Source organism: Otolemur garnettii, unplaced genomic scaffold, assembly GCF_000181295.1.
Source record: "Otolemur garnettii isolate 467f Iridium unplaced genomic scaffold, OtoGar3 scaffold00006, whole genome shotgun sequence".
Lineage (NCBI taxonomy): Eukaryota > Metazoa > Chordata > Mammalia > Primates > Galagidae > Otolemur > Otolemur garnettii.
Genome location: NW_003852401.1, coordinates 9,953,829 through 9,979,740, shown reverse-complemented (window position 1 = coordinate 9,979,740; position 25,912 = coordinate 9,953,829). Strand labels below are relative to the sequence as shown.

The window sequence follows — 25,912 nt, the reverse complement described above, 5'->3', positions numbered from 1 at the left end:
AGTCAGACCCCATCTCTAAAACTGTCCAGGCATTGTGGTTGGCTACTGTGGTCTACTTGGGGAGGCTGAGGCAAGAGAATCACTTGAACCCAAGAATTTGAGGTTGCAGTGAGCTAGGATGCTACAGCAGTCTACTGAGGGTGACAGGGTAAGACTCTGTTTGAAAATAACCCAAACAATTTTGTAAGGCATTTTACAGGAAATAGCCCTGCCAGGGTTGCTTCTCCTCTCTCATTTCTACTCCCCAGAAGCAACCCTTCCAAGACCCTCTGGGCTGTTTACGTGGTTTCTGCTTTAAATTTGCTCCCTCTTGGTTTTCTACTAGGCGTTCTCTGTTTGATCCCTGATTCGGAAGACAGGAATTGTTTGCTCTTTCCTTGTCTTCACATTCCTCTACATACTTCCCTTCTCTTGTTTTCCCAGTACGTTAATAGCATAATTTTTGTTAAATCAGTATTCAGTGTTTCCATTTTATGTTCTTGTGAACTTTCTTACAAAGCTGATATGTAGAATAATATGATTGTATTTCCTTTCTTATATAACCTTTTTGTTTCTTCCGGCATTAATATTTGTCTTATTTTGTATTTTTTTTATTTTTTAAATGGTTGTATAGCTTTCACTAGTTCTTGCCCAAACCTCTGCCACACATAAGAATTTCCTCTCAGTGTATTGAAACACATCAGGTGATCATCCTCCTTGAGATCTCCAATCTGCACTCTGGATCAGTTGCTGCCTTAGTTTGAGTTCCCCTAGAAGCAGGCAGTGAAGGAATGGTTCAAGTGTAAGATGATTTGGAAGGTGATTCCAGGAAACCCTGTTAGGGTAGTAGGGAAGGGAAGAAGCCAGTAAAAGCTGCAGTGTAAAGCAAGGTACAGTGATGGGCACCTGTAGCTTGACCCTCTGCAGAACATAGGCAGCCATACACACTTCAGATTTACTGTATGGTAGTATACCCTTGCAGCCTGCAGCTCCCTGAGCCCCGCATAGCTGTTGTGCATGGTGTCTGCTGTAGTTGCCCTAGATGCCTGCTGCACAAGGACCATCTGGAGATCTCCATTTATCACCATCTTGGGGATTTCCTTTGCCTCTTTCCTTATAGCAGGATCCCTGTTTTTTAGATCTCATCTCTATTCCTCTTCTTGATTTATACCTTAATTTTAGTAGACTGCCTCTTTTCATTAGCTTGGAAAGGAAAAACAATGAGACCTGCCTTGTGTGTTAGAAAATGTCCTTCTGTTACCTTTATACTTCACTGATAATTTGAATGTAGACTTGTAGATTTCCTGTTAGAAATGTGGAGTCGTCATTCCATTGTTTCCTAAGGAGATTTCTCACATTTCTCATCTTTCCTCATGTTCAGCAACCTCCCAATTCTTACTCATTTGCATGTAACTTGTCTTTTCCTCTCCGAAAGACTCATCTTTATCTTTGATGTTCTGAAATTTCACATCGATGGTCCTCGGTCTGCACCTTCTTATAGATTGTGCTGGGCATTCAGTGGACCTTTTTGTTCTGAAAACATATGTACGTTCTAGGAAATTTTCTTAAACTTACATTTTTTTCTCCCTTCAACATCCGTGTCCTTTCTTTGTGGACCTGCCATTATTCAGCTGCTAGACCTCCTAGACTGATGGTGATTTTATACTTTTCCCTCCTATTTTCTGTCTCCATGTTTTTTATTCTAATTTGAGAGGGATTCACCTCAACTTTGTCATCTGTGGTTGTTGATTTTCAAATTTTATATCTTACTCGCATTATTGAATCTTAATTCTTGAAGATTTAAATTGTATTTAAATTTATACACATATTCCTGTTTATTTATTACATGGATAAAATGTCTTAGACCCTAGAGAACATTAATGGTAACTATTTTTCTCTCCCTGAATTTTTTTTCCCTGTAAGCACATTTTTCGTTTCTTTTGGTCTCTTTCTTATTAGGTACTTTTTTCAAAATCAGTGACATGGCAGTTTCCTTCCATACAGCTGGAGCACAGTAGAGCTGTGTGAGGGAGAATGGGGCTTGGTAACTGGTGGCTTCATTCTGGGGTTGAAGACTGGCCTAGGGGTTGTTGCACTGGTGCTTCCGGCTTGTGAAAGCTGAGTTTTCTTTAGCTTTCTTCTCTAGTGCTGGTTTTCTTCCCAAGAGAAGAATCTTTGAGACTCCTGCCTAGTTCGCAGGGAGACAAGTCTGGGATGGAGACTTGGGCTGGCAAGTCTCAAACTTCCATAGTTACTGTAATGGAATCCTATCTTCAGCAGGGTTAAGTATTTCTCTTCTCTCAAAAAATGAAGGAAAGGAGAGAGGGAGGGAGGGAAAAGGAGAGGAAGGAAGGAAATCTATTGAATTGCGACATCATTTGTTTTTCTTTCTTTCTTTTTTTGTCTCAGTTTGTTGCCCTTAGTAGAGTGCAGTGGCATCACTGCTCACAGCAACCTCAAACTGTTGGGCTTAAGCCAGTGGTTCTCAACCTGTGGGTCATGACCCCTTTATAACAATAAAATACATCCTGCATATCAGATAGTATGTTATGATTCATAACAGTAGCAAAATTACAGTTATAAAGTAACGACAAAAATAATTTTATAGTTGGGAGTCACCACAACATGAGGAACTGTATTAAAGGGTCACCACATTAGGAGGCATTAGGAAGGTTGAGAACCACTGACTTAAGCGATTCTTTTGCCTAAGCCTTCCAAGTAGCTGGGACTACAGGTGCCTGCCACAGCACCCAGCTATTTTTTTGTTGTAGTTGTCATCATTGTTTAGCAGGCACAGGCCGGTTTTGAACCTGCCAGCCTTGGTGCTTGTGGCTGGTGCTATAACCACTGTGCTACAGGCACCAAGCCACATCATTTATTTTTCAAAGAAACAAGTTCTTTCTAATTTCTGTTCTCTGTTATCTTCAGACAGCTCTGCTTGTGAACACCACTGCCATAGGTCTCTTTTCCAAGAGAGTGTACTCATTCATTTCTTCATGCCTGCAGCAATACATGTTAGTGTCAGCGGAATGCACTGCTTTACGCTAATCCTCCCTGGGAGATACACAAATCAACATACGCGGGTCCTGATCTCATGGACCATGGAAGAGGTCACTTTTTGGAGGCTGTATCTGCAGTTACCCAAGTATGGGGAAAGCTTGCACTGGTATCGTGATGGTGGGGAAGTGAAGAGGGGGGCACGCTCATATTCAGAGAGATGACAGTTTGTAAGAAAGAGCAAAACTAAGGGGGACAGAGTTTGAAGGCAAGTAGTTAGTTCCCATTAAAAGAGAAGGGATTCAGTTCTCTGGGGGCACATACAGCTTGGTGAAGTAATCCAGGTTCAGACTGCGCTATGGGAATTCGAGTGTCTTAAATTTGTATTTTCTAGGTTCACCCTCAGTTTCGTAACGAATTCTTTTAACGATCATTCTCAAGCCATTGTGTTAACATTTAAAGATGGTCGATTCAGAGGTCTGATGATATTTTTCAAGAACATGGAAGGTTTATTAACCCAAGATTCTTGATTTAAAACTTAATGAGTTTGTAAATGAGTTTGAAACCCTGTCTCTTTGAGTATGTGGAGTAATAGGTTTTTTGAATCATTTGAAGAAAGAGATAAGCTAATATAATATGGCTTTCTTCCTCCTCGTGAAAAGGTAGAATATACTCAAGGTATTCTGAAGTAATTAGTAAGAGGATAAAGCTCTTCATAGTTGAACAATGTTTAAAATGATGAATTTTAAAATCCACCACGATGTATTAGACTGCTTACAATTGCCCAGAAGAGAGCTGTTAAGAGAACAGAGATGTAAGCACGCACCAATACCGTCTTTTATAAAAGGAATACATCTTTAGAAGTAAAGTAATCAAAATAAGATTTGAAGGGATTAACCTCCAGGTATGGTTTCCTTCCTCTTTTTCTTTGGATCTCCATTTATCTTCTTTCCTTATCCTTGTTCTGTACTTTTAAATTGTACTATATACTGTTTGCTTGTTTGATTTCTGCTGATTTTACTTCTCTGTGTTCCCAAGTACCTTGTACATATTAGCCTTTAGAATCTCTGTCATGTTTGGTGCCATCATCTGTTTATCTGACTCCTGGAGATACGGAGTCTCTCCTGGAAGGCGCGGTTTGTCTTTCCTGGGGCTGAGATATAACTTACTACAGAAAACACTGATATCAACCCCTATCAGTGGTGATGGAGCATTTTCAGTTTTTGAAATTTAACACACAGAAGATACCCAAAACATATGGACACATTTTAAGAAAGGAAAAATCTATATTAAAATTGTCATCCTCAGTATCTGCTGATAATAAAAGATGAATATAAGTCACGTTTAACTTATATTACTCAAAGTATATACCATAATATGATATTTAATACATATTTCAACTCACATATACATTATATACCTTTTTTTGGTAACCCTGGTTTATACACTTATCTGTGAAAATAAATGTGTATGGCTATTATGTACCTGTACATAATTAAAAATACAAAAATTAAAAACAACTGGACATTTGCAAAACAAACATTAAACCACTAAAAACAAAGTAAACCAAAGGTGAAGTTTACGTTTTTCCAGTCAGCACCAGCCCTGGCATGTGCTGTTAGCCTAACTGCTACAGACTCTGTAGTTCTGTGCCATATTTCTGGCACCGTCCTAGACTCCCATCCTGACACTTAGTATATAGACTCTACTACCTGCAGTCCAGTCATAAACCTTGTGAAAGCAGAGACTGTAATTTTCTTGCTCATTGCAGTATCCCCAGGACAGGGTTGTTGGTGGGAGTGCCCTCCTGGTAACTCTCTTCATCTCTGGTCACCTTATGTGTGACTCTATCAGAGGTGTCCGTGCAGGTGGGATCTTGAGCATAGTTCTAGTTTACTCTGTAATCTCAACTCTAATTCTGAACCAAAGGAACCCAGGTATTGTAGCATCAATGAATTCATAGGCTTTAACAATTTGTTAATAAAATTATTTCTTCCACCAAACTGGAATTGCTTTCTAGGTATCTTCTTTTATAAAAACAAAAGCCAAAAAGAAACTGAGATGCTATCTTTGACACATGAAACCAATTTTCAGATTCAGTTGGGTTAGAGAAGTGACTCAGTCTTTTTAATGAATATGATATTTTTGTTCTTCATGAGTCTTTACCGTCAGAATCTTAGCTGAGAAATGATTTTGAAAATAGTTCTGTTTCATATATAGTGTAAGTGAGACACGGTATAAGGCACGCACTGCAAGAATTTACCATTGATTCCTTACTTTAATCCACAGACTCTTAGAATTGAAATGTGAAACTAGAATAAAACCTACAGAGAATCACATAGTCTGGGAGTTTCTAACATATTCTCTGTGGAACCCTCAGCTCCCCACAGTGACTCCAGGGCCCCTAAAATGAAGGGGTGCAGAAGAGCACCCGAGATGGGGACTGAGCCCCTAGACATGCTTCCCCCAGGACAGCTGTGCCTTTTCTGTGTCACTCCTTGTAAGAATTTAAGGAAATACATTTTACATATGTATTTAGGTGAAGACACTGCCACCCGCACAGTGAAGGACGTTCAGTTTTCAGCAGTTGAGCTGGTTTATAGGCTGATGTGAGGCCTGGTCTTGCGAGCCAGTCCTGTTTTCACTGTCTCACATCGCCTGCTTTCAAAGTCTGTTCTCTCTTTGCCTTCAGCTTCCAGAGCTAAGCTCAGCATGATCAACACCATGTCAAAAATCCGCGGCCAGGAGAAGGGGCCAGGCTACCCTCAGGCGGAGGCGCTGCTGGCAGAGGCCATGCTCAAGTTTGGAAGAGAGCTGGGGGATGACTGCAACTTCGGTAACGAGTACTTTCTCATACTGCCAGGGCTTTCATCTGTCCATGGGGATTTCAGTGCCAGTAGGAAACTCTGTAGGAAGTCAGGCAAACTGCTTTATATTTTCTCAGCTTTAGATCTTGCCTATATTGGCCAAAAATTCATTTTCAAAATTGTTTCATCATTTTTAAGGTGATTTATCTTGCGAGTTTTATTTTTTTATTTTTTTCCCCCCTGGTGAGACCCTTATCTTTGGTTGACTTCTCCAGCCACCTTGATACTTTCTATTGGGTGTGTCTGGCGGTAATTGAGTTTTGAGGCAGTGACAGTCACAGTGGCATGATTCAGCACCCTGGCACCTGGACTTTCTTTTAGGTCTTTGCTCGTTTTTGTATACTTAATTGTCTTGCCACAGGTGGGACATGGTATACTCCTTCATATTCTTTCCTGCAACGCTTAGCTACCACAATCACCACCTTCTGTTTTCACCCCATTGTGATGTGAGGTCTCAGCAAATGACCGTCCTTCCTCATTAAACCATGTTCCCCATTCCTGGTATCTGCATCTGCTAAATGCATTGGCCTTAGCTGGTGCCATATTAGGCACTGCTAGTTCTTACAAGGGAGGGGAAGGACCTTCCTAAGTTGCACTTTAGGGAAAAGCACAGTCTTACACTCTTAATAAAAGTTATCTATCTCCTTAGGAGGCCCGGAGTCAGTTGCCCAGAACTAGCTGCCTTTAAATGGAAAAGACACTGTTCTCTGGGAGGCGTTACATATTCTCTCTTATCTGCATAGTCTTCAGAGGACAGAGTAGACCTTGAGTTTTCTTCTGTGAAGGGCCCTATTATTGCAAATGCACTTCCTCTTTGTTCTTTGATATAAAAGAGCTTTATTCTCCCCTTCCAGGCCCAGCTCTTGGTGAAGTGGGGGAGGCCATGCGGGAACTCTCGGAGGTGAAAGACTCTTTGGACATGGAAGTGAAGCAAAACTTCATTGACCCTCTTCAGAACCTTCATGACAAAGACCTTAGGGAAATTCAAGTATGTGCAACTCATCCTCTAGAAAGTGGCAGTTGAAACCATGCAGCTGCTGATGCCCTTTTCCTTTAGAAGACCTTTCTTAGCTGACTGTGCATGTTGTCGGCGCTGGGCACACAAAACAACCCAGTGAGACAAGTTGAGAGGAACTAGACATGTAAAGCCTTTCGGCCTGCTATTGTGACTGCTACTCGCCAGTCTTGTGTTTGACTCCTCTTCGTTCAGTTTCCATATTGAATAGTTTTCTCAAGCATGCCTGGAATCTTAGCCTCTGGGAGGCCAAGGTGGGCAGATCACTGGAGCTCAGGAGTTCGAGACCAGCCTGAACTAGAGTGAGACCCCATCTAAAAACTAGCCAGGCATTGTGGTGGGTGCCTGTAATCCCAGCTACTCAAAAGGCTGAGGCAAAAGGATCACATGAGCCCAAAAGTTTGAGGCTGCTGTGAGCTATGATGGCCGTGGCACTCTACCCAGGGGGACAGAAAAAAACTTTGTTTTCCTCCTAAAAAGAGGATGACATTCTTTCCCTGAGAATGCACAATTTCATTAATTATTCTCTGGTTTATTGGGCTGATTTCACCCCCTAAAATGCTAGTTGTATTAGGTGTTAGCATAACTAAATAATTCTATCATTCTGTAAACATATCTTTTTATATTTTCATAAGGGCAGGGTTGACTGTCCTTCTAAAACAGGTAGGACATTTGAGCTATTTCTAAGAAATAAATTTCAGCTGACTTTGTTTCTAATGCTATGTGTAATATTTTCTCATTCATTCAGAAAATACTTGTTGAACCTGCATTTAGTTTTGTTGTCTGTAAAATGGACTGCCACGGCTTGATCTGAAGCCTCCTAGTTCTCCTTATTCTAGCTTAAATCTTGTAACTGGACCACACAGTCAAGGTCACATAGTTAGTAAGTGGAAGACTCATCCTAAATCCAAAGTATAACTGACTTCCAGTGCTCTACCCTATAGCTCACTGTAAGTTCATATGTTTTAAAAGAATAATCCTTCCAAGGGAATAAACATTTATTTTAATTTGGACCTGGGCATGGGATGGGGGCAGACATGCCCGGTGCTTGGTGAAGCTTTTTTCTGGGGAGGTCTGGCTATTATTCCCCCCCTGCTTTTCCTTCCCATTTCTTCACCACTCCCAAGTCTATCTTCATCTCCTTTCCTTCCCTGCCGTACACACCAGGAACAAGAGAACATTCAGCATTTTTTGCCACCCATTACTAGTGGAAGACTATGTCTGTCGGGGGTGGGGGGGAAGTACTTTTGAGCTTTGGAAAGCTACTTTCCTACCCGGTCACTAGAGATGTTTGGCAGTAGCTGGGCAGCCCACCTCCTGGGGATGGTGCCTGACGCTCCTCTGTGTGGGGCATTCAGTGAGATCCCGTCTGAGCTCGCCTCCCAGGGCTTCTCTGTGCTTGGGTTTCATCGTATGTCAAGTGGGAGGCTTAACCTAAAATGAGTGGTTCCCCAAAAGCTGCATCAGTCAACCGGGACAAGTGTTAAGATACAGAGTCCTAGGCCCAGCCCTGCACCTTCTGATTTAGGTGATCAGGAATCGGTATTTTTAATAAGCAGCTTAGGGGATTCTAACAGAATGGATGATTCAAAAAGCAAGAATACCATTTTTTCTCAATTTATCTCAAGGAAAGTGTTTTTCATCTGCCTTCCCATAAGATGCCCTTTCGCTTGAAGATGAGGACTGGTGGGGGCACTAGGAGTGTGTCCTTTCAGTGCCTGTAGAGTGTACATGCCTCCCCTGCTTTGTTCATGGGATGGAAAGGGCAGAGTCCAATTTGACTTTGGCTTGGCAAAGGCAGAAAATAAAGGGCACTGATATTTCCCACAGTTTTCTTTATTATTTTTAAAGATAGTTCCCTACCATTGCCTTTGGAAGTATTTACCTCACTGATGCATATTTCTTTATTTCTCTGGTGACATTATATTTTAAAAAGTAGTCTTATTCTGTAAGCTAATAGATGTGCTAGAGAAGTAAGCTACAAATTGGCCTTTTCCGTAAGTCCTTCAAACTATATTCCTGCCCTTGACTTTTGCAGCATCATCTAAAGAAGTTGGAAGGTCGACGCCTGGATTTTGATTATAAGAAGAAACGACAAGGCAAGATTCCAGATGAAGAGCTTCGTCAGGCTCTAGAGAAATTTGATGAATCTAAAGAAATTGCTGAGTCAAGCATGTTCAATCTCTTAGAGATGGATGTAAGCGAGTCTCCTGTGGTTTGTGATTTAATGTTATCATTGAGGTACAAAATTAATTTATTAGAAGGTATATCATTAAAAGCATTGATATTTGATTATACTGTGTGACAAGTATAAGTTTCAGTAGATAGTTGTTTTTTTTAAAATAATTTTACTTGATAAAGTAGGTTAAGAAATGTTAGCTTTTTTCCTGTATTCCCATAGTTTGATTTAACCAGATTTTCATCTACTAATGAATCTTGAAAGTAAATACGCTCCTCCACTGACTATGGGGTTATGGCATGATAAACCCATTGTAGGTTCAAAGTAGTGTTAGGATAGCTAACCTACTGAACATCACAGCTTAGCCTTGCCTCCTCTAAACATGATCTGAACACTTATATTATTATACAGTTGGGCAAAATTATCTAAAGCAAACCCCATTTTTAAGTGAAGTGCTGAACATCTTATTTATTGAATACTGAACGTAAGAAACAAAATGGTTATTCGGTTACTCTAAGTATGGTTTCTACTGAATGCATATCACTTTTGCACCATTGTAATGTTGAAGTAATCCTAAATTGAACACTCTCAGATTGGGGATAGACTTACCAATAGCAGGAAGATAAAGAATGTTTCTGATGATCTGTGTATAAATGCAGTAGCTTAAAAAATATTCTGTTGAAATAAAGGACAGATTAACTTCAGATTATAAAAGAATATCTACTAAAATATATTCAGGATTGAGTACTCAGCATAGATTAAGATGTTATGCATTTTGAAGTCAAATTGACATTTTCATTGAAAAAGTAATTTCTGTTGACACTGATGATTGTAGCACAGGAACTCATGTTGGGTATAGATGAGAGATAGTTTGAAAGCTGCTTTCACATTTCCAGAGTACCAGACTCTTACTCATGGCTTTAGACATTTTGTTGCTTTCTTTTACCTTGGAAGCATGAGGACAGTGCCTCCTTCTGGCCACTCGTGTAATAAGACCTGTCAAACCATCTTTCCTGTCCCTGTGCATCTCCACCTTGCAGCCCATCAGTAGGTGATCAACTTCTGCCAAGATTTTTGTAGAGCCTTTATGTCCTTATTGCTTGTATTATTTAGACCTCTCCTGAGAAACAAAGCAATAGGATATAGATGTAGATATGTAAGAGGAGGTTTATTAGGGGAATTGTGATTATGGAGGCCAGGGAGTCCTGTAATATGCCATCTTTCTCTGGAGAACCAGAGAGTCAGTGGCATGGCTGAGTCCAAGTGTGAAGGCCTGAGAACCAGATAAGCCGAGAACCCAGTGGGGCACAGGTAAGAATTTGCCTTTCCTCTGTCTTTTTTGTTCTGTCCTGGATCTCAGCCTGTTGGATGGTATCTCCCCACACTGGGTCAGGGTATATCTTCCTTACTGATTCAAATGCCAGTCTCTTCCAGAAACACCCTCATAGACATACCCAGAAGCAATGCTTTACCAGCTGCCTGAGATCCCTTAATCTAGTCGGTTGACACCTAAGTCGACTAGCACATTGCCTACTCCTGACTGTGGCAAGGGAATGTGCTGAACATATCCAGAGACTCAGACAGTGTAGGTTTGTGTTTGTGTAAAGCATTTGGACCCACCTGACTCCTCAGGAGGAATGCTGTGGACATGGGGATGATCTGAATCACCCTGCTCCTTCCCTGCCCCCAGGGCCACACCCCACTTCTAGACTCAGAAGACAACTTCTGTTGACTTGGAGGCTGCTGCTAAATCACAGCATGAGACACACACCGAAGAGCAGTCACTGGAGGGTGCCCCTTTACACTGCAGATGAGAGGACAAAGGCTTTGCATCATAGCACGCTGCCTCTTGTGTGCCTGTGTGAGAAGTTGACATCCACACTTTTAGTCACTTAGCACAGACAGTAAAGAGAGCAAAGAGTCCTTTGGTCAGTGCACTTTTTTTTTCTATATGAAATCAGTCAAAGAAGCCAAATCCTAAATACAGGTCTGTGGCTAAGCATGAGTTTAATATAAGAGCTCTGTGACCTCCCTGAAGGTTCTAGTTGGGGCCGCCTTTCCTTGTGGTGCTGACATGCATGCCTCCACACCTAAGGATGCCTTCTCATCCTTAACCCATTTGGAACCTGAGGACTACCTGTCCCAGCCTGGCTTAGCACACACTAGCTTGGCCACACCCCAGGTCGTGTGTCCAGGGCAGCTCTGTTGTATGTGTGGGGCAGCAGCAGCTGCATACAGACAGTGACTTGGTAACTGAGGTGCAATTTCCCCTCCCTCTGCAGATCGAGCAGGTGAGCCAGCTCTCGGCGCTTGTGCAGGCCCAGCTGGAGTACCACAAGCAGGCAGTGCAGATCTTGCAGCAGGTCACGGTCAGATTGGAGGAGAGGTACTGTACTGTCCCTGCATTTCATGTTCCCATTGCCTTGCTATAAAATGATCTAGAGAGAGGCAAAAATAATAGACTGCATCTGCCAGAGTTCCTGCTTATCCTACGCAGGAACCCACCTTGTGCCTTGTTCACTTTGATTTTATTGTGTTTTACATTGTTCTGTTGAATCTCATCTACGTGTAGAATGTGTGGATTGACCATACCTTTCCACTTTTCCTCCTGTCTTCCCTTGTTCCCTCCTCCCTAGTTTCAAGCTGCTCACTCTTTCCAGAGTGCACAGTATTCCCTCCTTCCCTCCCTCCAAACCCTCTCACGTTCTGTGTGCGATTGTTTTCTCGCACATGTTCATTTGGAAACAACAGCTACTTTTACATCTTTCCTTAAACCTTCCTCAACTTCCCCAAGGAGAGACAGACTCCTCTCTCACCTTCAGTCCCACCCATATTTCTGTGGCGCTTTATAGATCTCCGTATAAGAGCTGTTACTATAAAGCATAGTAATCGTTGCATTCTGTCACCCCTACAGATAAGCTGCTTGAGGGCAAGAACTGTGTCTTAATTCATCTTTGTGTTCCTGGTACCTAGCACAATGCATATTTACATAAAGGGCTCTGAAAAAAGTGTGGGAGGAAGGGAGGGATTGAGAGAAAGAACAAAGGCAGCAGGGACAGAGCTGTAGGGGGACATCTGCAAAAGACAGACACGCACATATAAGAACACTAAGGGTCCCGTTCTGATGTTCTGCTCTTTATTCTCGCAGATAGGTGGGGTACCCAAGCATTTTCTGAATCTTAACTGATTTTCTTTTCACTTTTTAATTGGATACGTAATCTCTTTGCCCCTTTTTCTTTTCAATACAGAATAAGACAAGCTTCATCTCAGCCTAGAAGGGAGTATCAGCCAAAACCACGGATGAGCCTAGAGTTTGCAACTGCAGACAGTACTCAGCCCAACGGGGGTCTCTCCCACACCGGCACTCCCAAACCTTCAGGTAAGGACCTCAGACCTGCAAACCCCAACGCAAGGGCCTTGGATTCACCTGGTAACATTTCTCTGGCTCTTCTAGGAGCAAAACTTCTGGCTGCATAGGACACGTACAGTAATACACTTCTTAAGGGATAGCTTGTCAGGTAGAAACTCTGTTAAAGGACTCCATGTTCTTTCCTCATCTACCTTTTTCCCTCCCTTTTCTTCCTTTGCATAAAACTTTCTTTGTCCACCCCTTTTTCTCACTTTCACTCATCAGCGCACACTAATTTCCCAGCTGACACAGTTGGTTTTGACTCTCCTTTGTGGCCATAAAGGTGGCACCTTTGCTTCTCAGTTCAGTGCTGGGAGTGTCATCTTTCTCCTGGCTTTTCCTTCTGTGAATCTGGCATGCATGAGAATGAACGCCCCTGGGCGACGTGTGCCTGTGCGCATTCCCACGTAATACACAGACAGCAGGCGGCTCTGGGGCCCTGTGGAGTTGGATTTCTTGCGTTGCAGAAGTATGTGGTTGAATATTTTGCAGAAGAGTACATTTTGAATTTCAGCACACACTAGGTTTCCTTTTCAACCCGCCCATCCCTGACTAATTCATCGTGCTATGGTACTGAGGCTGGTGTAATGAAAGCTACATTTTATTTTCTCTCAGGAATATTGATGCATACCCACCCAGTAATGCATTCTCTGTTGTCACAATCACTCTGTATCCCCTGCATGCAGATTAGACTGCAGCGTGAGCCTGAGACATTTTCGCCTTTAACATTTGGGTGGTCAAAGAAGTAGGAGTTGTATCCTGGATATGGATTTTAAAGAGGCTCAGTGTTATTTTCTTTACCTTTTGTATCTCCAGTGATTGACGTTCTGTGGTAGAAAACTATAAAATACTCTTAGGAGACCATGAAGGAAAGGTGAGGTCCTCACCGGCAGGTGGCGCTGTCTGTCCTTTGTGCTCACAGCCTGGATGTGTGGCTCAAGCTGTAGTCAGTGGCTCTCTGAGGTTAGCTGGCTACAGGACTAGTCATATAAATACATAGTTAACTGCTTCTCCCTGCTCAGAAACCAACCATAAATTTCATTTCCCATTTGGAGACTCAGTAATTTTCTGCTGTGTAAATTAAAAAGTAAGTACATTGTTTCTTTTCCAAGCCGCCTAAAAGCTATGTATATTTGTTTGAGTCTGTATACATTTGTATGCATGTTATGTTAATATATTTGGTCATTTAAAGGGTTTCCCTTTAAGGTTTCATTCCATTTAATCATTATTTTACAGAAGGTAGAATACTTTATATGCCATAGCTCCTGTGCACTATATTTATCTATATATATGTATGTACACACACATATATGTATATATATGCGACTTACCGAGTATAAATTATATAATTTTTTATATAACCTTATTTCATAGCCACAAAATAGGAATGCCGAGTAAGTTCTTCTATTACTTTCAATTTCAGACCAAAAAAAAAAAAAACTGAGAGTGGAGTACCTTGTTTAAGGCTATATAGAGTAAGAATCTGAACCTGGTGTTCTATAGTATGTTGTTTACATCACATTACAGCCTTTTCTAGAGGCTATACTTACTGTTTTAAAGAATGAAAACCTAACTATAATATTATTCAGCATTATACCTATAATGAATTGTGTTATTTCAGATGTGCAGAGATTTTAAAGGCCAACGTTCAACTCTGGCCATGCTGTGTTAATAACCTAAATCATTATCAACTTCTAAGTCATTGGGTCTCCCATATCTGGGCATTCTCAGGAAGGCAAGCTTAATGGACTCTGTTGTACATGTCACAAGAATAGGTGTGACCATTTTTCACACTGGAAACAGAACCAAGAATATCCAACAACTTCCAAAGATCCAAGAAAGCTCCTGAAGATTGGTAGTGGGTGAGGCACCCCTGTTGTGCATGCTGGGGCCTCCTAACAAGAGGCAGCTGCAGCAGGAAGAGGCGTGAGGGGGGAGAGCAGGGGGTGCTGCAGGTGGTAATACTGTGAGTTAAACACGCCTTGTCCTTTGTGTTCTCTCCTACTCTTACTCCCAGGTGCCCCACTGGATCAGCCCTGCTGCCGAGCCCTGTACGACTTTGAACCTGAAAATGAAGGGGAGTTGGGTTTTAAAGAGGGTGATATCATCACACTCACTAACCAAATTGATGAGAACTGGTATGAGGGGATGCTTCGTGGCCAGTCAGGCTTCTTTCCCATCAATTATGTGGAAATTCTGGTTGCCCTGCCCCATTAGGGTGTTAGGCTGGCTGGCTCACCTCCTCTTGGCCCAGATAGTTATGGTTAACCACTGCTTTGGTAACGCTGCTTACAACACATCCCAAGTGCAGGCTGCAGTGGTCCACGTCATCAAGCCCCACCAAGTGTCTTTGGTTGACTCGTGTGTACCTACAAGGTGATGGATGGTGTCTTCCCAGCCTGGTGGGCGTGGCATGTGCTTTCTAGACACCATCTGAGACCAGCCAGTAGTCACAGAACTGCTGTTTGCACAGTTCTCAGGAGGCTGTGGCTTCTTAGAATATGACCATGAGCCACATCTCAGAAAAACCATCCTACTGAAGATAGCATCTATCACCCAGGGGCCATCTCAAGGTCTCCATGCAGAGAGGTGAAAGTTCTTGCTTTCCCACTGTCCCTCCCTGAATATGTGAGTCACAGAATCGTCAAAAGAAAGCCTCCCTCACCAGCAAACTTTCTTCTGGTCTGAATGAATTCATCTCTTGATGCTATCAGCAGAAAAGTGTTTGTTGTGGGTTCAAAGCATTCTCTATAAACAGTCATCTTTGTTACCCACGCTCATGTCTCTTTCTGAGGTCCAACCAGTTTTCTTCCATCCTTGCTGTTAATGCCAGAAGGGCAATTCCTATTGGTTCTGAAGTGATCCAGCAATCAGCACTTTGTGGGAGGAGCTAAAAAGAGGAAATTCTCCACGATGAGGGATTGGGAAGAAATCTGGTGTCTAAGCTTAAATTTCTTGCTGTACAGAAACTATGTCTGTATTTAGGCAATTTCTGAAGGATACAGCGAAGAGGAAATATCTTCACTTCAGTATTATTTATTTATGAATTACATGTTTTGTGCATCCATTTGGCAGAGACACAAGGAGAAAAACACTAGTAATCATTTTCCCACTAGTTCATAGACCAAGAAACAGTACAAATCTTTTCTTTTTGCTTTTCCCTGTGTTCTTTGAACATCATTTGTGCATATTCTGCCCTCAATGAGGACCAAATAAAGATTTTTGTGCTTAGCAGTTGAAGCTACGTGGCTGCATATGACAAACTCCTCCCCCAGTCAGTCGTTGCTTCTCTCCGCTCCCTTCCCTTTTATCTTCATTCTGTGTGTACAGTGCTGTGTGTATGCTTGTCGGTGTTTTATTTTTTTGTATGAGCCATGAATGTCCTGTGAGGTCTCCAGAGTTCTATTTATCTAGCTGTACAGACCCTTTCAGAGGTGTGACGTGCTGCTTCTGATGTGCCACCTGCAGTAGTGGATCGTGTGGAGTGGAAAGCAACCCTTACTGCTTGTTGTATAAACTTACCATGGGGAGCATTGCTGTTTCCAATAAATATTGCTAAAGACAGAACCACAGGCTCTGCTCCTTCATTTCGTGTCAGTTCTTTGGGTCTGACAGTGGGTGGATTAGTATCCATTTCCATGTCCATTGCCTTTTGATGCAACCAACCAGACCTGGTTCCAACCTCATATCTCTCCAGATACAGGAAAAGTTCAAACAGCAGCAAGCCAGCCTGCACGATGCTAACTACTCAGGAACCCCAGGAAGGAAGAGAATTTAAGAGAGAAGATAAGGAAGTGGGGAAAGGATGTCTTCCAGAAGTTAAAAGAGCTATCAAGGATGATAATCCTCACAGAATACAACCTTAGTAGGGGTGAATAAAACACATCATTTCAACCAGTCTTTTGTTTTCTTTCATACATGAAAAAGAAATAGACAGGGAAATATAGTTTGATCTAAAGCCAACATTCTTTTCTCTTGATGTGTGGGGTGTGGGTGGCGGGTGGGAGGTGGGAATAGAGGGGTCACAGAGTATGTATTTCCTGAGCTTCCAAAAGAATAGATGTGTTCTTTATGTGTTAGATATCCTTTCTGCTCTTCTGTGCTAAGGCCAGTAATTCAGATTTTCTACTCTAACATGAATAGTTTTAATTAATATATAAGTTTTATATGTCAACTAGTCTAATGTTTTTCAAACACAAACTCTAGAGTATTATAGATCAATTCTTTAAATGAATTTTAGGAAGAAACTATAATTGACATTGAAGAAAATCAAGAAGAATCCAAAGATAAACTATTAGAATATAGCCAGGCGTGGTGGCTCACACCTGTAATCCTTACACTCTGGGAGGCCGAGGCAGGTGAATTTCTTGAGCTCACAAGTTTGAGACCAGCCTGACAAAAGCAAGACTTCATCTCTACTAAAAATAGAAAAACTGAGGCAAGAGAATCATGTGAGCTCAGGAGTTGGAGGTTGCTATGAGCTATGACTCCACAGCACTCTATCCAGGGAGACAGCTTGAGACTCTGTCTCAAAAATAATGAATAAATAAATACAGGGTAGTGCCTGCAGGTCAAAAGAGTAGGGCACAGGCCCCAAATGCCGGAGGTGGTGGGTTCAAACCCAGCCCTGGCCAAAAACTGCAAGAAAATATAAAAGCAAAACAAAACTGGGCATTGTGGCAGGTGCCTATAGTCCCAGCTACTTGGGAGGCCGCAGTAAGAGAATACCTGAAGCCCAGGAGTTGGAGGTTGCTGTGAGTTATGACTGAGGGCAACAAAGTCAGACTGTTTCAAAAAAGAAAACCCACAAAAACTATTAGAAAAAATTATTCTAATAAGATTACTAGATATAAGACGAATGTACAAAAAAATCTTTCATTTCTGTGTATCAGTAACAACTAGGAAAATGCAATATTTAAAAATGTTATTTACAAAGGTATCAAAAAATCAAACTTATGGATATAAATCTAGCAAAATTGTACATTATCTCTACATGGCAAATTATAAAACATGTTTGAGAAAAAAACAAGGACGTCAGTAAGCGAGTAGATGTTTTTGTGTTTGTGGATTGGAAAACTTTTATAACAGTATCATTTTCCCCCAAATTATTTTAGCTTGTCATTTCAGTGCAGTTTAAGCTAAAATCTCAGGAAGTTTGTTTCTGTGTTAAGTTTAAGAATTCACAAGTAGGCTCAGCACCTGTAGCTCAAGTGGCTAAGGCACCAGCCGCATACAACAGAGCTGGCGGGTTCGAATCCAGCCTGGGCCTGCCCAACAATGACAACTACAACCAAAAAATAGTTGGGCATTGTGGCAGGTGCCTGTAGTCCCAGCTACTTGGGAGGCTGAGGCAAAAGAATTGCTTAAGCCCAAGAGTTGGAGGTTGCTGTGAGCTGTCATGCCATGGTATTCTACCCAGGGCCACAGCTTAAGGCTCTGTCTCAAAAAAAAAAAAAAATTCACAAGTTCAGTTTTCAAGCCTCTTCTAAAATATATATGGAAAGCCAAAAGTTATTTTTTTCTTGAAGTGCAACAAAGTTGAGGGACTTACTCTTTCTAGATATAGAACATTATAAAGTTATAGTAATTAAGATTGTATGCTATTGGCCTGTGGTCCCAGCTCTTTGAGAGCACAAGGTGGGAGGATTCTTTGATTCTTTGAGGTTAGGAGTTTGGGGCCAGCATGAGCAAGAGCAAAATGCTTTCTCTACCAAAAACTTTTTAAAAAGAGCGTGGTGGGATGGCAAACACCTGTAATCCCATCTATGTGGTGGGAGACTGAGATAAGGATCTCTCGAGCCCAGTTTGAGTTTGAGGTTACGGGGAGCTATGATTGGGCTACTGTACTCCACACAGAGCAAGACCCAAGAAAAATTTTTTTTAGGCATACTGTTAACCCACTGATAGGGGAATAGGTGTCTATACAGAGTAGTGAATCCAGAGAGAGAACATATGTGTATGTAGTCATATTTGAACCGAAAGCATTCCATTATCTTTAATGTGATACATTGATATCAATGGTACTTGTTTAATATCAGTGCCATAACTCCAAAGGGAGACTATTTGATAACATCAAGACCCTGCACCAGCACGGTAATCTCATTGTGAGTCTATATCAAATGAAGCAAAGGTGTCACGATCACAGATTCCAGGAAGAACTTAATTTCTATTTAAAGGAGGCTTTTGGAGATGGTCACTAGTATGCGTACTAGATTCAGAACTGTTTGAATTCCTTATTTTTGTTGAAATGCAGTAAATGCCTTATTACAAAACCTTAAACAGAAAAGAACAGGCAACGTTGTGGCCCCTCACTCAAAGTTGGCTCACCCAACTTGCTCTTCTAAGTCGAATCACAGGAGCAAACTGTCTGAAGTGGAAGTGGAAGCAGAACTAAGTTGAACAGAATTAAACTGGCAAATTTGTTCAGTGGGGCAATTGTTTATTTTTCTAATAGATTTAAGAGGTCTTAAAATCCTAGGAAGATAGTTATTTTCATTTAGATTCTTCAGGTTATAAATAAGCAGACAATAAGTAATATGACCAAGAATGGAACTTTCCCTGAGACTGTATATGGTATGTATACAACGTATATTCAGGAATGTGCTCAGTGCTATTCTGTGTGCGTTGTTTAGTAAATGGGGATTATCCCAAAGCTTTACTTTTGAGACAGTTTCTAGCATTCTGGATGGAACTATGTGGGCACCCCCCCCCACACACACACTGGGATAGCAAGGAACGATGCGTGGGCACTTTTCAAACCTGAGTTTCATTAGCTGGATTGAGGAGGACTGCTTAACTCGCAGGCTGTTTTTCCTCCCACGAGGATGGTGAGGTGGTGTAGGAAGGACTTTGTGCTGAACGAACGAGGCGGCAGCCAAAGTCTCCATTAGAACTGGTGGTGGCTGGCCGAGAGGACTTGAGCTGCTGCAAGGCTGTGCCCAAGATTTCTAGGCCAAGCTATTGGGGACTGTTACAAGTGTCCAGGTTAAAGGAGCTGTCACATAAAAAAACAGCTATTTTTTGTAGGGCTCATTAGATGCTAACCACTTAAAGGTCAGGCAGCTGAATGTCACTCGGCCATCGTGTATGTCTAAGGGATGGCAGCCTTCCACCTGGGGCAGGGGGCAGCTGTAATTCTTGACAGGAGTGGAGGTGGTTGTCAGCTTTGGAAACAAAAGGGTGGAGAAAAGCATCTCGATACCATTTTCTCAAAAAGGAAGGCAAAGACAATGATTCATGAGAATTTGGGGAACGGCCAGAAAATCCATTTTTAAAAAGCTCCACCAGTGATTTTTATGTGCATCTCTTATCAGAACATCAGCGTCCATCGGGATTCATGGAGATGAGAAAGCAGGGAGGGACCTCGAACCTCCTAAACTTAACGTGGTAAGAGTCACCTGGGGATAATTGTACACATGGAATTCTCAGGTTCTTAGTCTACACAGTGGTTCTCAATCTTCCTAATGTCTCTGTATTTTCATTGTTAAAAAGGGGTTGCGACCCACAGGTTGAGAACCGCTGTTCTAGCAGCTCAATCAGAATTGCCCATACAGAGGCCTAGCAAGCCGTATTGACCATCAGAAAGCTTTAGGAAAAAAGTGCATATAAAATTCTGACACACATCAGAATCACCTGGGTCTTGTTAAAACAGATCCCTGGGCCACACCTCACATCGTGGTACGTCTGGAGGAAGGCCCAAGCATGTGCATTTCTAACAAGTTCCATAATGTTGCGGGTCTCTGGACTACAATTGAATTATTGCTGCTCTAGCGAATTTCTTAGAAAGGGACAGCTGTTTCTGATATTTAGGCTCTGCTCTGGGTGTTGGGAATGATGGGAGAGCGTAGACACATTACTCCCAATTATTCCTAGTTCTTTTCCCCACATAGACTGTTCTTTGTGCTCTCTGAATAGAACTTCCTGTGGCGATGGCTTGGGGAAATCCAGGCAGTTTTATAGACTAGAGAAGTCCCACTTCACCTGTGCTCTGGTGGCTACTTAGATGTGACCTGTGGAGGCTGCATCGGTATTTTTCACACACTTCCCAAGTGATTCTCAGATTCAGGCGAGTTTAAGAAGCGCTTGTTTATATATATTTGTTTGTTGTGAATGAGCAGCCAACTGCTCACCAACTTTTTCTTATTTACTCTTTTTGCTTTAAGATGCTTGCTGATTGGTCCAATAACGTTTGGTACATGTGTTTCTACTTGCTCTCAGCATGATCTTAAAAGTCCAGGACAGCCTGCTGTTTTTTCCCCAACTTTGCTGATGGCATGGAACCCACACTAATGTGCTGACGTGGAATTCCCACCTTCGTCCTGGCCGTTCCCTCATGCTATGCTCCTCGCTTCCTGTCTTGTGAGGGCATCAGTGAGAGAAGTGTCTACAGTTACACCCAAGCCCCTCACAGGAGGCTTCCCTGAGCGCTCTTATCAGAATTTATATCAGAATTCTGAGGGGGGTGTGTGGATGTGCAGATTCCTGGGTCCTGACACCAGAGACTGTGATGCTGTTGTCTTTAGAGTGGGGCCGGGATCTGTATGTTTAGCAAGCATCCTGCCCACCCCGTAGTCCATATGCAAGCCATTCTCAAGGCCACCCTCTGGGAATCTGGATTCAGGTGGGGAATTCTTTGATTTGTGACTGCCACAGAAGAGGATCAGTTAGTACACATGGGTTGGCAACCAACGCAGGAGAAGGATGAGCCAGCTTCCTCTCACCTTGTCATGCTTCCTGCGAAGAGACAGTTAAAAGCCTTGCAGAAGGCACAGGTTAACCCCTGACATTAGCCATAACAGCCTTTGCTCTTGATTTTCTTTTCTGGAATATCAGAAGATCTGATTTATTATATAAGGAATAGAGATGGGAAGAGGAATATGGTTTTTGAGTCTGGGGGGACCTACACTGGCTGATTCACCATGCCCAATCACCAAAATTTTGGTGCCATCTATCATCTGTTGCATGTTTTCTTTTACAGGTTTTGTTTGTGTTTTGTTTTTATTTTCTCTAGTTTCATGGTACCTGGATTGCCCTCTGCTGGCCACACACACACACAAACAAACAAACAAAAAATATATATACTTACATATACATATATATGTATGTGTATATATACACATGTGTGTATGTATATATATACACATATATATGTATATACGTACACAGTATTTTAAACAGTTAAAAATCTGGCATACATCCATAGTTATTTTATAATCAAGTACATAGGCAGAGCTTAAGCTCTCGCTTTTCCCAGGTCATACTGCTTAGGCCACTGTGCCTTTAATCAGTCATTTGTACCTAGTGTGGGTGTGAAATTGATGATCTACTGAAACAATACGTGATCTTCAGGAAGAGAGCCAAATCTGCTCTTCTACTGAGAAACCATGATCATGGATCACATGGCACAGTTATCTCTTTAAGACAGGAGTGACTGGCAAGTTACAATGGCCCTGTGTCAGTATAGGAATTACTCAAACTCTGAGTTGCCTGATACGTTGTAACAGTGCAGTCTCACCTCTGCTTTCAGAAACTAAGCTGAAAGGACATCCTAGGTCACAGCGTTTTGCTCTGGACAGCAGCCAGCTTCAGAGTCAACAACAAACGTTACAGAGTCTGATTAAGCAGTATTCATCTGAGTAACTTTTAAAGCAGCTTTACTGAGGTAAAATTTTACATACCACAAAATTTGCCCATTTCAAATATACAGTTTAATGTTTTTCAGTAAATAAAATTATGCAAACATCACTCAAATCCGGTTTTAGAACATTTCCATCACCCACCTCCTCAAATCGTGCCCATTTGCAGTCAGTCCCGGCTCCTACCTGCATCTCCAGGCAACCACTAATTTATAAATAATGTTTTAAAGTACAAAAATGGAGACATTCTAGTTAAGTGGAAAACATAATGGTTTAGCTGATAAATAATACTGGCATAATTGGATATCCATCTAGAAAAATCCCCACACGCTCGCTTGCTGAATCTTCTCACCCTCCTGAGTGCTGTGCAGGGTGGCTCCACACGTCTCCTTTGTTTTCTTCCAACTCTCACCTCATCCAGGCTTCCAGGAGCTGTCCCAGCCACGTGTTAGGCCCAGCTCCAGGTGTCCGGTGCTGAGTCACAGCAGAGTCCTCCCGTGTCAGCAAGTCTGTCTCCCACATATCCACCCCCATGTCAGCACCGGAGGTCGACTCCCACGAGTTTCCCCTGTTCCTGCTGGTGCATATCCGCCTGCTCTGCCATCAGTGCATAGACCATTCCTCCCGTGGCCAACACCATGCTTTGCCTGGGTGTACAGAGCTGTGATGCTATCAGCCAAGCAGCAGGTGATGTCTTTGCAGAGTCTCCAAGCAAGGGAAGGCTGGTCTCCTCCAGCAAAGCGGGGGAAGGCTTTGCCTCTGCCAGATGGGATGTTTCAGGGGGATACAAGACTCAAGAGTCTTAGCCTTGTGCACCCGAGAGCTCCACCACGGTTTGCTGGATCCCACTCTTCCTGATGTTGACAGAGAACTGTCAGGACTGTGGATTCCATCTTATACATTTTATTCTACTTTATTGTTTCCTTGACAGTTTCTGAGCTTAATTTCTAGCATAGTTTTCCCTGTAGCTGCAGGAGGTCTTCTAAAAGCTTCCCTAGAGGCCCTTTGTTTTCCACAGTTTATGGTGGGATGACATATAGCTATCATTTTCTTTTTTCAAGATAGTCAAAGTAATTACCAAAGCTAGTCAATGCCACAATCCTTATAATTACCATTGTCCTAAACTCTCCAAGTCCCATGTCTAACTCTTCACCTTTCACCTGTACCTGATCCCATTCCCTACAAGAAAATGTAGCAACCATGGTGTGATGGTTAGACCGATGTTGTGTCTCTCGATGGCCACCATAAATGATGTCCCTACTGCCATCTTTCTGATGGCTAATTAGCCCCAAAACCCATTCTGAGCATTTGCTTTCTAGAGCCATCTCAGGACTCCAACAGGCAAAGCCTGAGACAAAGTCTTGCATGTGGGCATATCGGTCTTTAAGTCTGTGATCCCAGGAAGCAGACAACTGGCATGGGAAAGCTGAATAGCCAATACAAAGGAACATTTTTGAGATGTCCTCCTGGTTTATAAATAGTGCTTGACTCCACTGGAATCTGCTGAGGGAAATACACACTTGGGGAATGTAAGGGGGAAGAATTTATCTGCTGGCTCGTGTCCCATACACTTCTGGGCTTCACATAGCTGCGCACAGGAACCGAGGTAGGCAGCCCTAACTCAGAGCAAAGCGCTGTCTTCTTGCATCTGGGCAAGTGAAGTCTGAGTGTGCGTGGATGTGGGTGCTGCAGCTTGGCTAGAGTAAGAAGTCAGGCAAAGAGGACATTGAAGTGATGCCGACTATGCACCCCCTTCACAGTGTGGCTTCTACACGGTCCATTTCTGCCCTTCTTTTTACAGCTCTTATTATGGTCCATTAAGTGTATTCTTGCAGGCACCTTGTGAGCCCTGAGCCACCTTACTGAGAATCCTCTCTGCATAGCTTATTCCCGGCTGCTCCTCCTGATTTGGCTGCTTTGGATCGCCCTTAGATGTTTAAGCCAGAGGACCCTGTCTCTCTTCCAGCTTTTGCTAAAAATGGCATTGTCCTTTCTGATTTTGAGTCTATTAATCTTGTTTGGTTATGATATCCTGAAAGAGAACTTCTGTCTCATACTGCCATGTTCTCAACCAAATTTCTACTCTGATTCTTTTCATCACACGGAGATGGAAAGTGTTGGTAGCCTCCTCTGAGTTCCTGTCCGCTTGAGACCAAACACTATTCAGATATCGACTTTATTGACTGTAGTCCCTGCTGAAGCCAGCATGTGTCCATCCTTGTCAGAGTCCCAACCCCAGTGCTGGCAAGGCAGCCAGCTGAGCCTCGGTGGTGGCTGTCAGGTGAGTATTCTGCAGGAGAGGGAGCAGGTGACACATTGTACTCTTTCCTCGGGGTAGAAATTATAGGCCATGGTGGGACCTGATGGCAACTCTCTTACCTCATCCGTGGCGCATACCTTCCTGTCCCAGGAAAAGACTCAAATGCTTCAAGTATCTTGCTTAAAGATCTATAGGCAAAGCCTGTTAATCCCATTTGCTTCACAGAAAGAGGGATATTTCCAAGGGTTTTCATAGCTGCTTGACTATATTATCTCATTTAACCCACACAACAGACCCAAGAGAAAGATGGCAATTTTACATATGAAGAAACTTGAGGCTCAGAATTCCAGCCCTAGTTATTCTGACTCCAGAACTCATGGTCTCTGCGCTATAGCACAGAGCGTTTCAAACAACTACTGTTTGTGTGTGAGGAACACAAATCCTCAAATTCTAAACATATGACCCTTCCCCCACCATTAACTGCCCCTGTTATGTTGGGCAGATTATTTAACTCTCTGTGCTTCATTTTCTTTAAGAAAATAGAGATATAACAGTACCTACCTGATAGTTATGGCAGGTTGTTGAGATTAAGTTAACAGATGAGAAATATTTAAAATAGTGTAAGATGTAGAATAGGCATACCATATGCTTGAGCAAAGCAAAACAAAGGCTCACAGATGCCTGCTCCAAAGTCTGAAACATTTCTGAAATGGTCATTTGGGTCAGTGGGAAAATGGGTTGCATTTTCCAAAAATGCTCTTTATGTACATAAAACATAGCATAGAACAGTGACAATTTATGACTTTGAAATTTGGAGACTGTAAATCTTATAGACATTGTATAAAGTTACTGTAGAATAATTCAAATTCATTTATTATAGCAAATTCAGAACAGGGAAAGAGTGGCAACTCAAATGGCAGTGGTGACCTGGAGAGACCAAACCAACGGAGGCTGAGCAAGACAAGGCAAGCATGTGGGGCTTAGTAATGGATCTAGCTCAGACCTGTCCTATGCAGTATGGTAGTAGAAGTCCTGGTTGTAAGTGACAATAACCTAACACTAAAGGACAAAAAAGGAATGAGTTGGTACATGTACTGGGTAAGCTCAAGGATGGAGCTCAAGCAATGCCAGTGGAGAGTATTGCTCTTTAAAAAACAAATTCTCAACCGTGCTGGTTTCTGCTGTTCCTAGTGTGTGGCTTAATTCTGTCCTGCCACAGACAACTCTTTACACATCATGGGGAAGATGATTGGGGACAGATGCGCGTCTTCATCCTTATAGAAGAGGGGCCCTTTCTCTCGAACATCCCAGTAGGACAACTCATGGAGGAAGCCTGATTACCCTGCTTGGATCTGTGTCCTTGGTCCAGTCGCTGTGTGGTCCAGTCACTGTGGTTAGGTGGCCAGGGCCCCCATGGCAGTCCCAGCCTTGGTCAGTAGGAGAGGCGAGGCTTTAGGTTGGAGAAGCAGCAGCTCCCGCATTGAAAGGTGAATGCTGGACAAACAATAATCAGTTGGTGTCCATCACACCCCTGTATCCAATCTCAGGCTCTCTCAATTATTTTCCTCCAC

The 25,912-nt window shown here is 42.5% G+C and overlaps 1 protein-coding gene across 1 annotated transcript in view; it reads left to right on the top strand.

The window, feature by feature from the left end:
* The window catches only part of SH3GL2 (SH3 domain containing GRB2 like 2, endophilin A1), a 43,931-nt gene extending 27,915 nt beyond the window's left edge, over window positions 1-16,016 (top strand). The window contains exons 3-8 of the mRNA XM_023508076.1: window positions 5,669-5,812; window positions 6,698-6,831; window positions 8,897-9,055; window positions 11,320-11,423; window positions 12,286-12,416; window positions 14,464-16,016. Of these exons, the coding sequence (XP_023363844.1) occupies window positions 5,669-5,812; window positions 6,698-6,831; window positions 8,897-9,055; window positions 11,320-11,423; window positions 12,286-12,416; window positions 14,464-14,663 (872 nt within the window). The 3' untranslated portion in view covers window positions 14,664-16,016. The remainder of the gene's footprint in view (window positions 1-5,668; window positions 5,813-6,697; window positions 6,832-8,896; window positions 9,056-11,319; window positions 11,424-12,285; window positions 12,417-14,463) is intronic.
* Window positions 16,017-25,912: the final 9,896 nt, after the last annotated feature.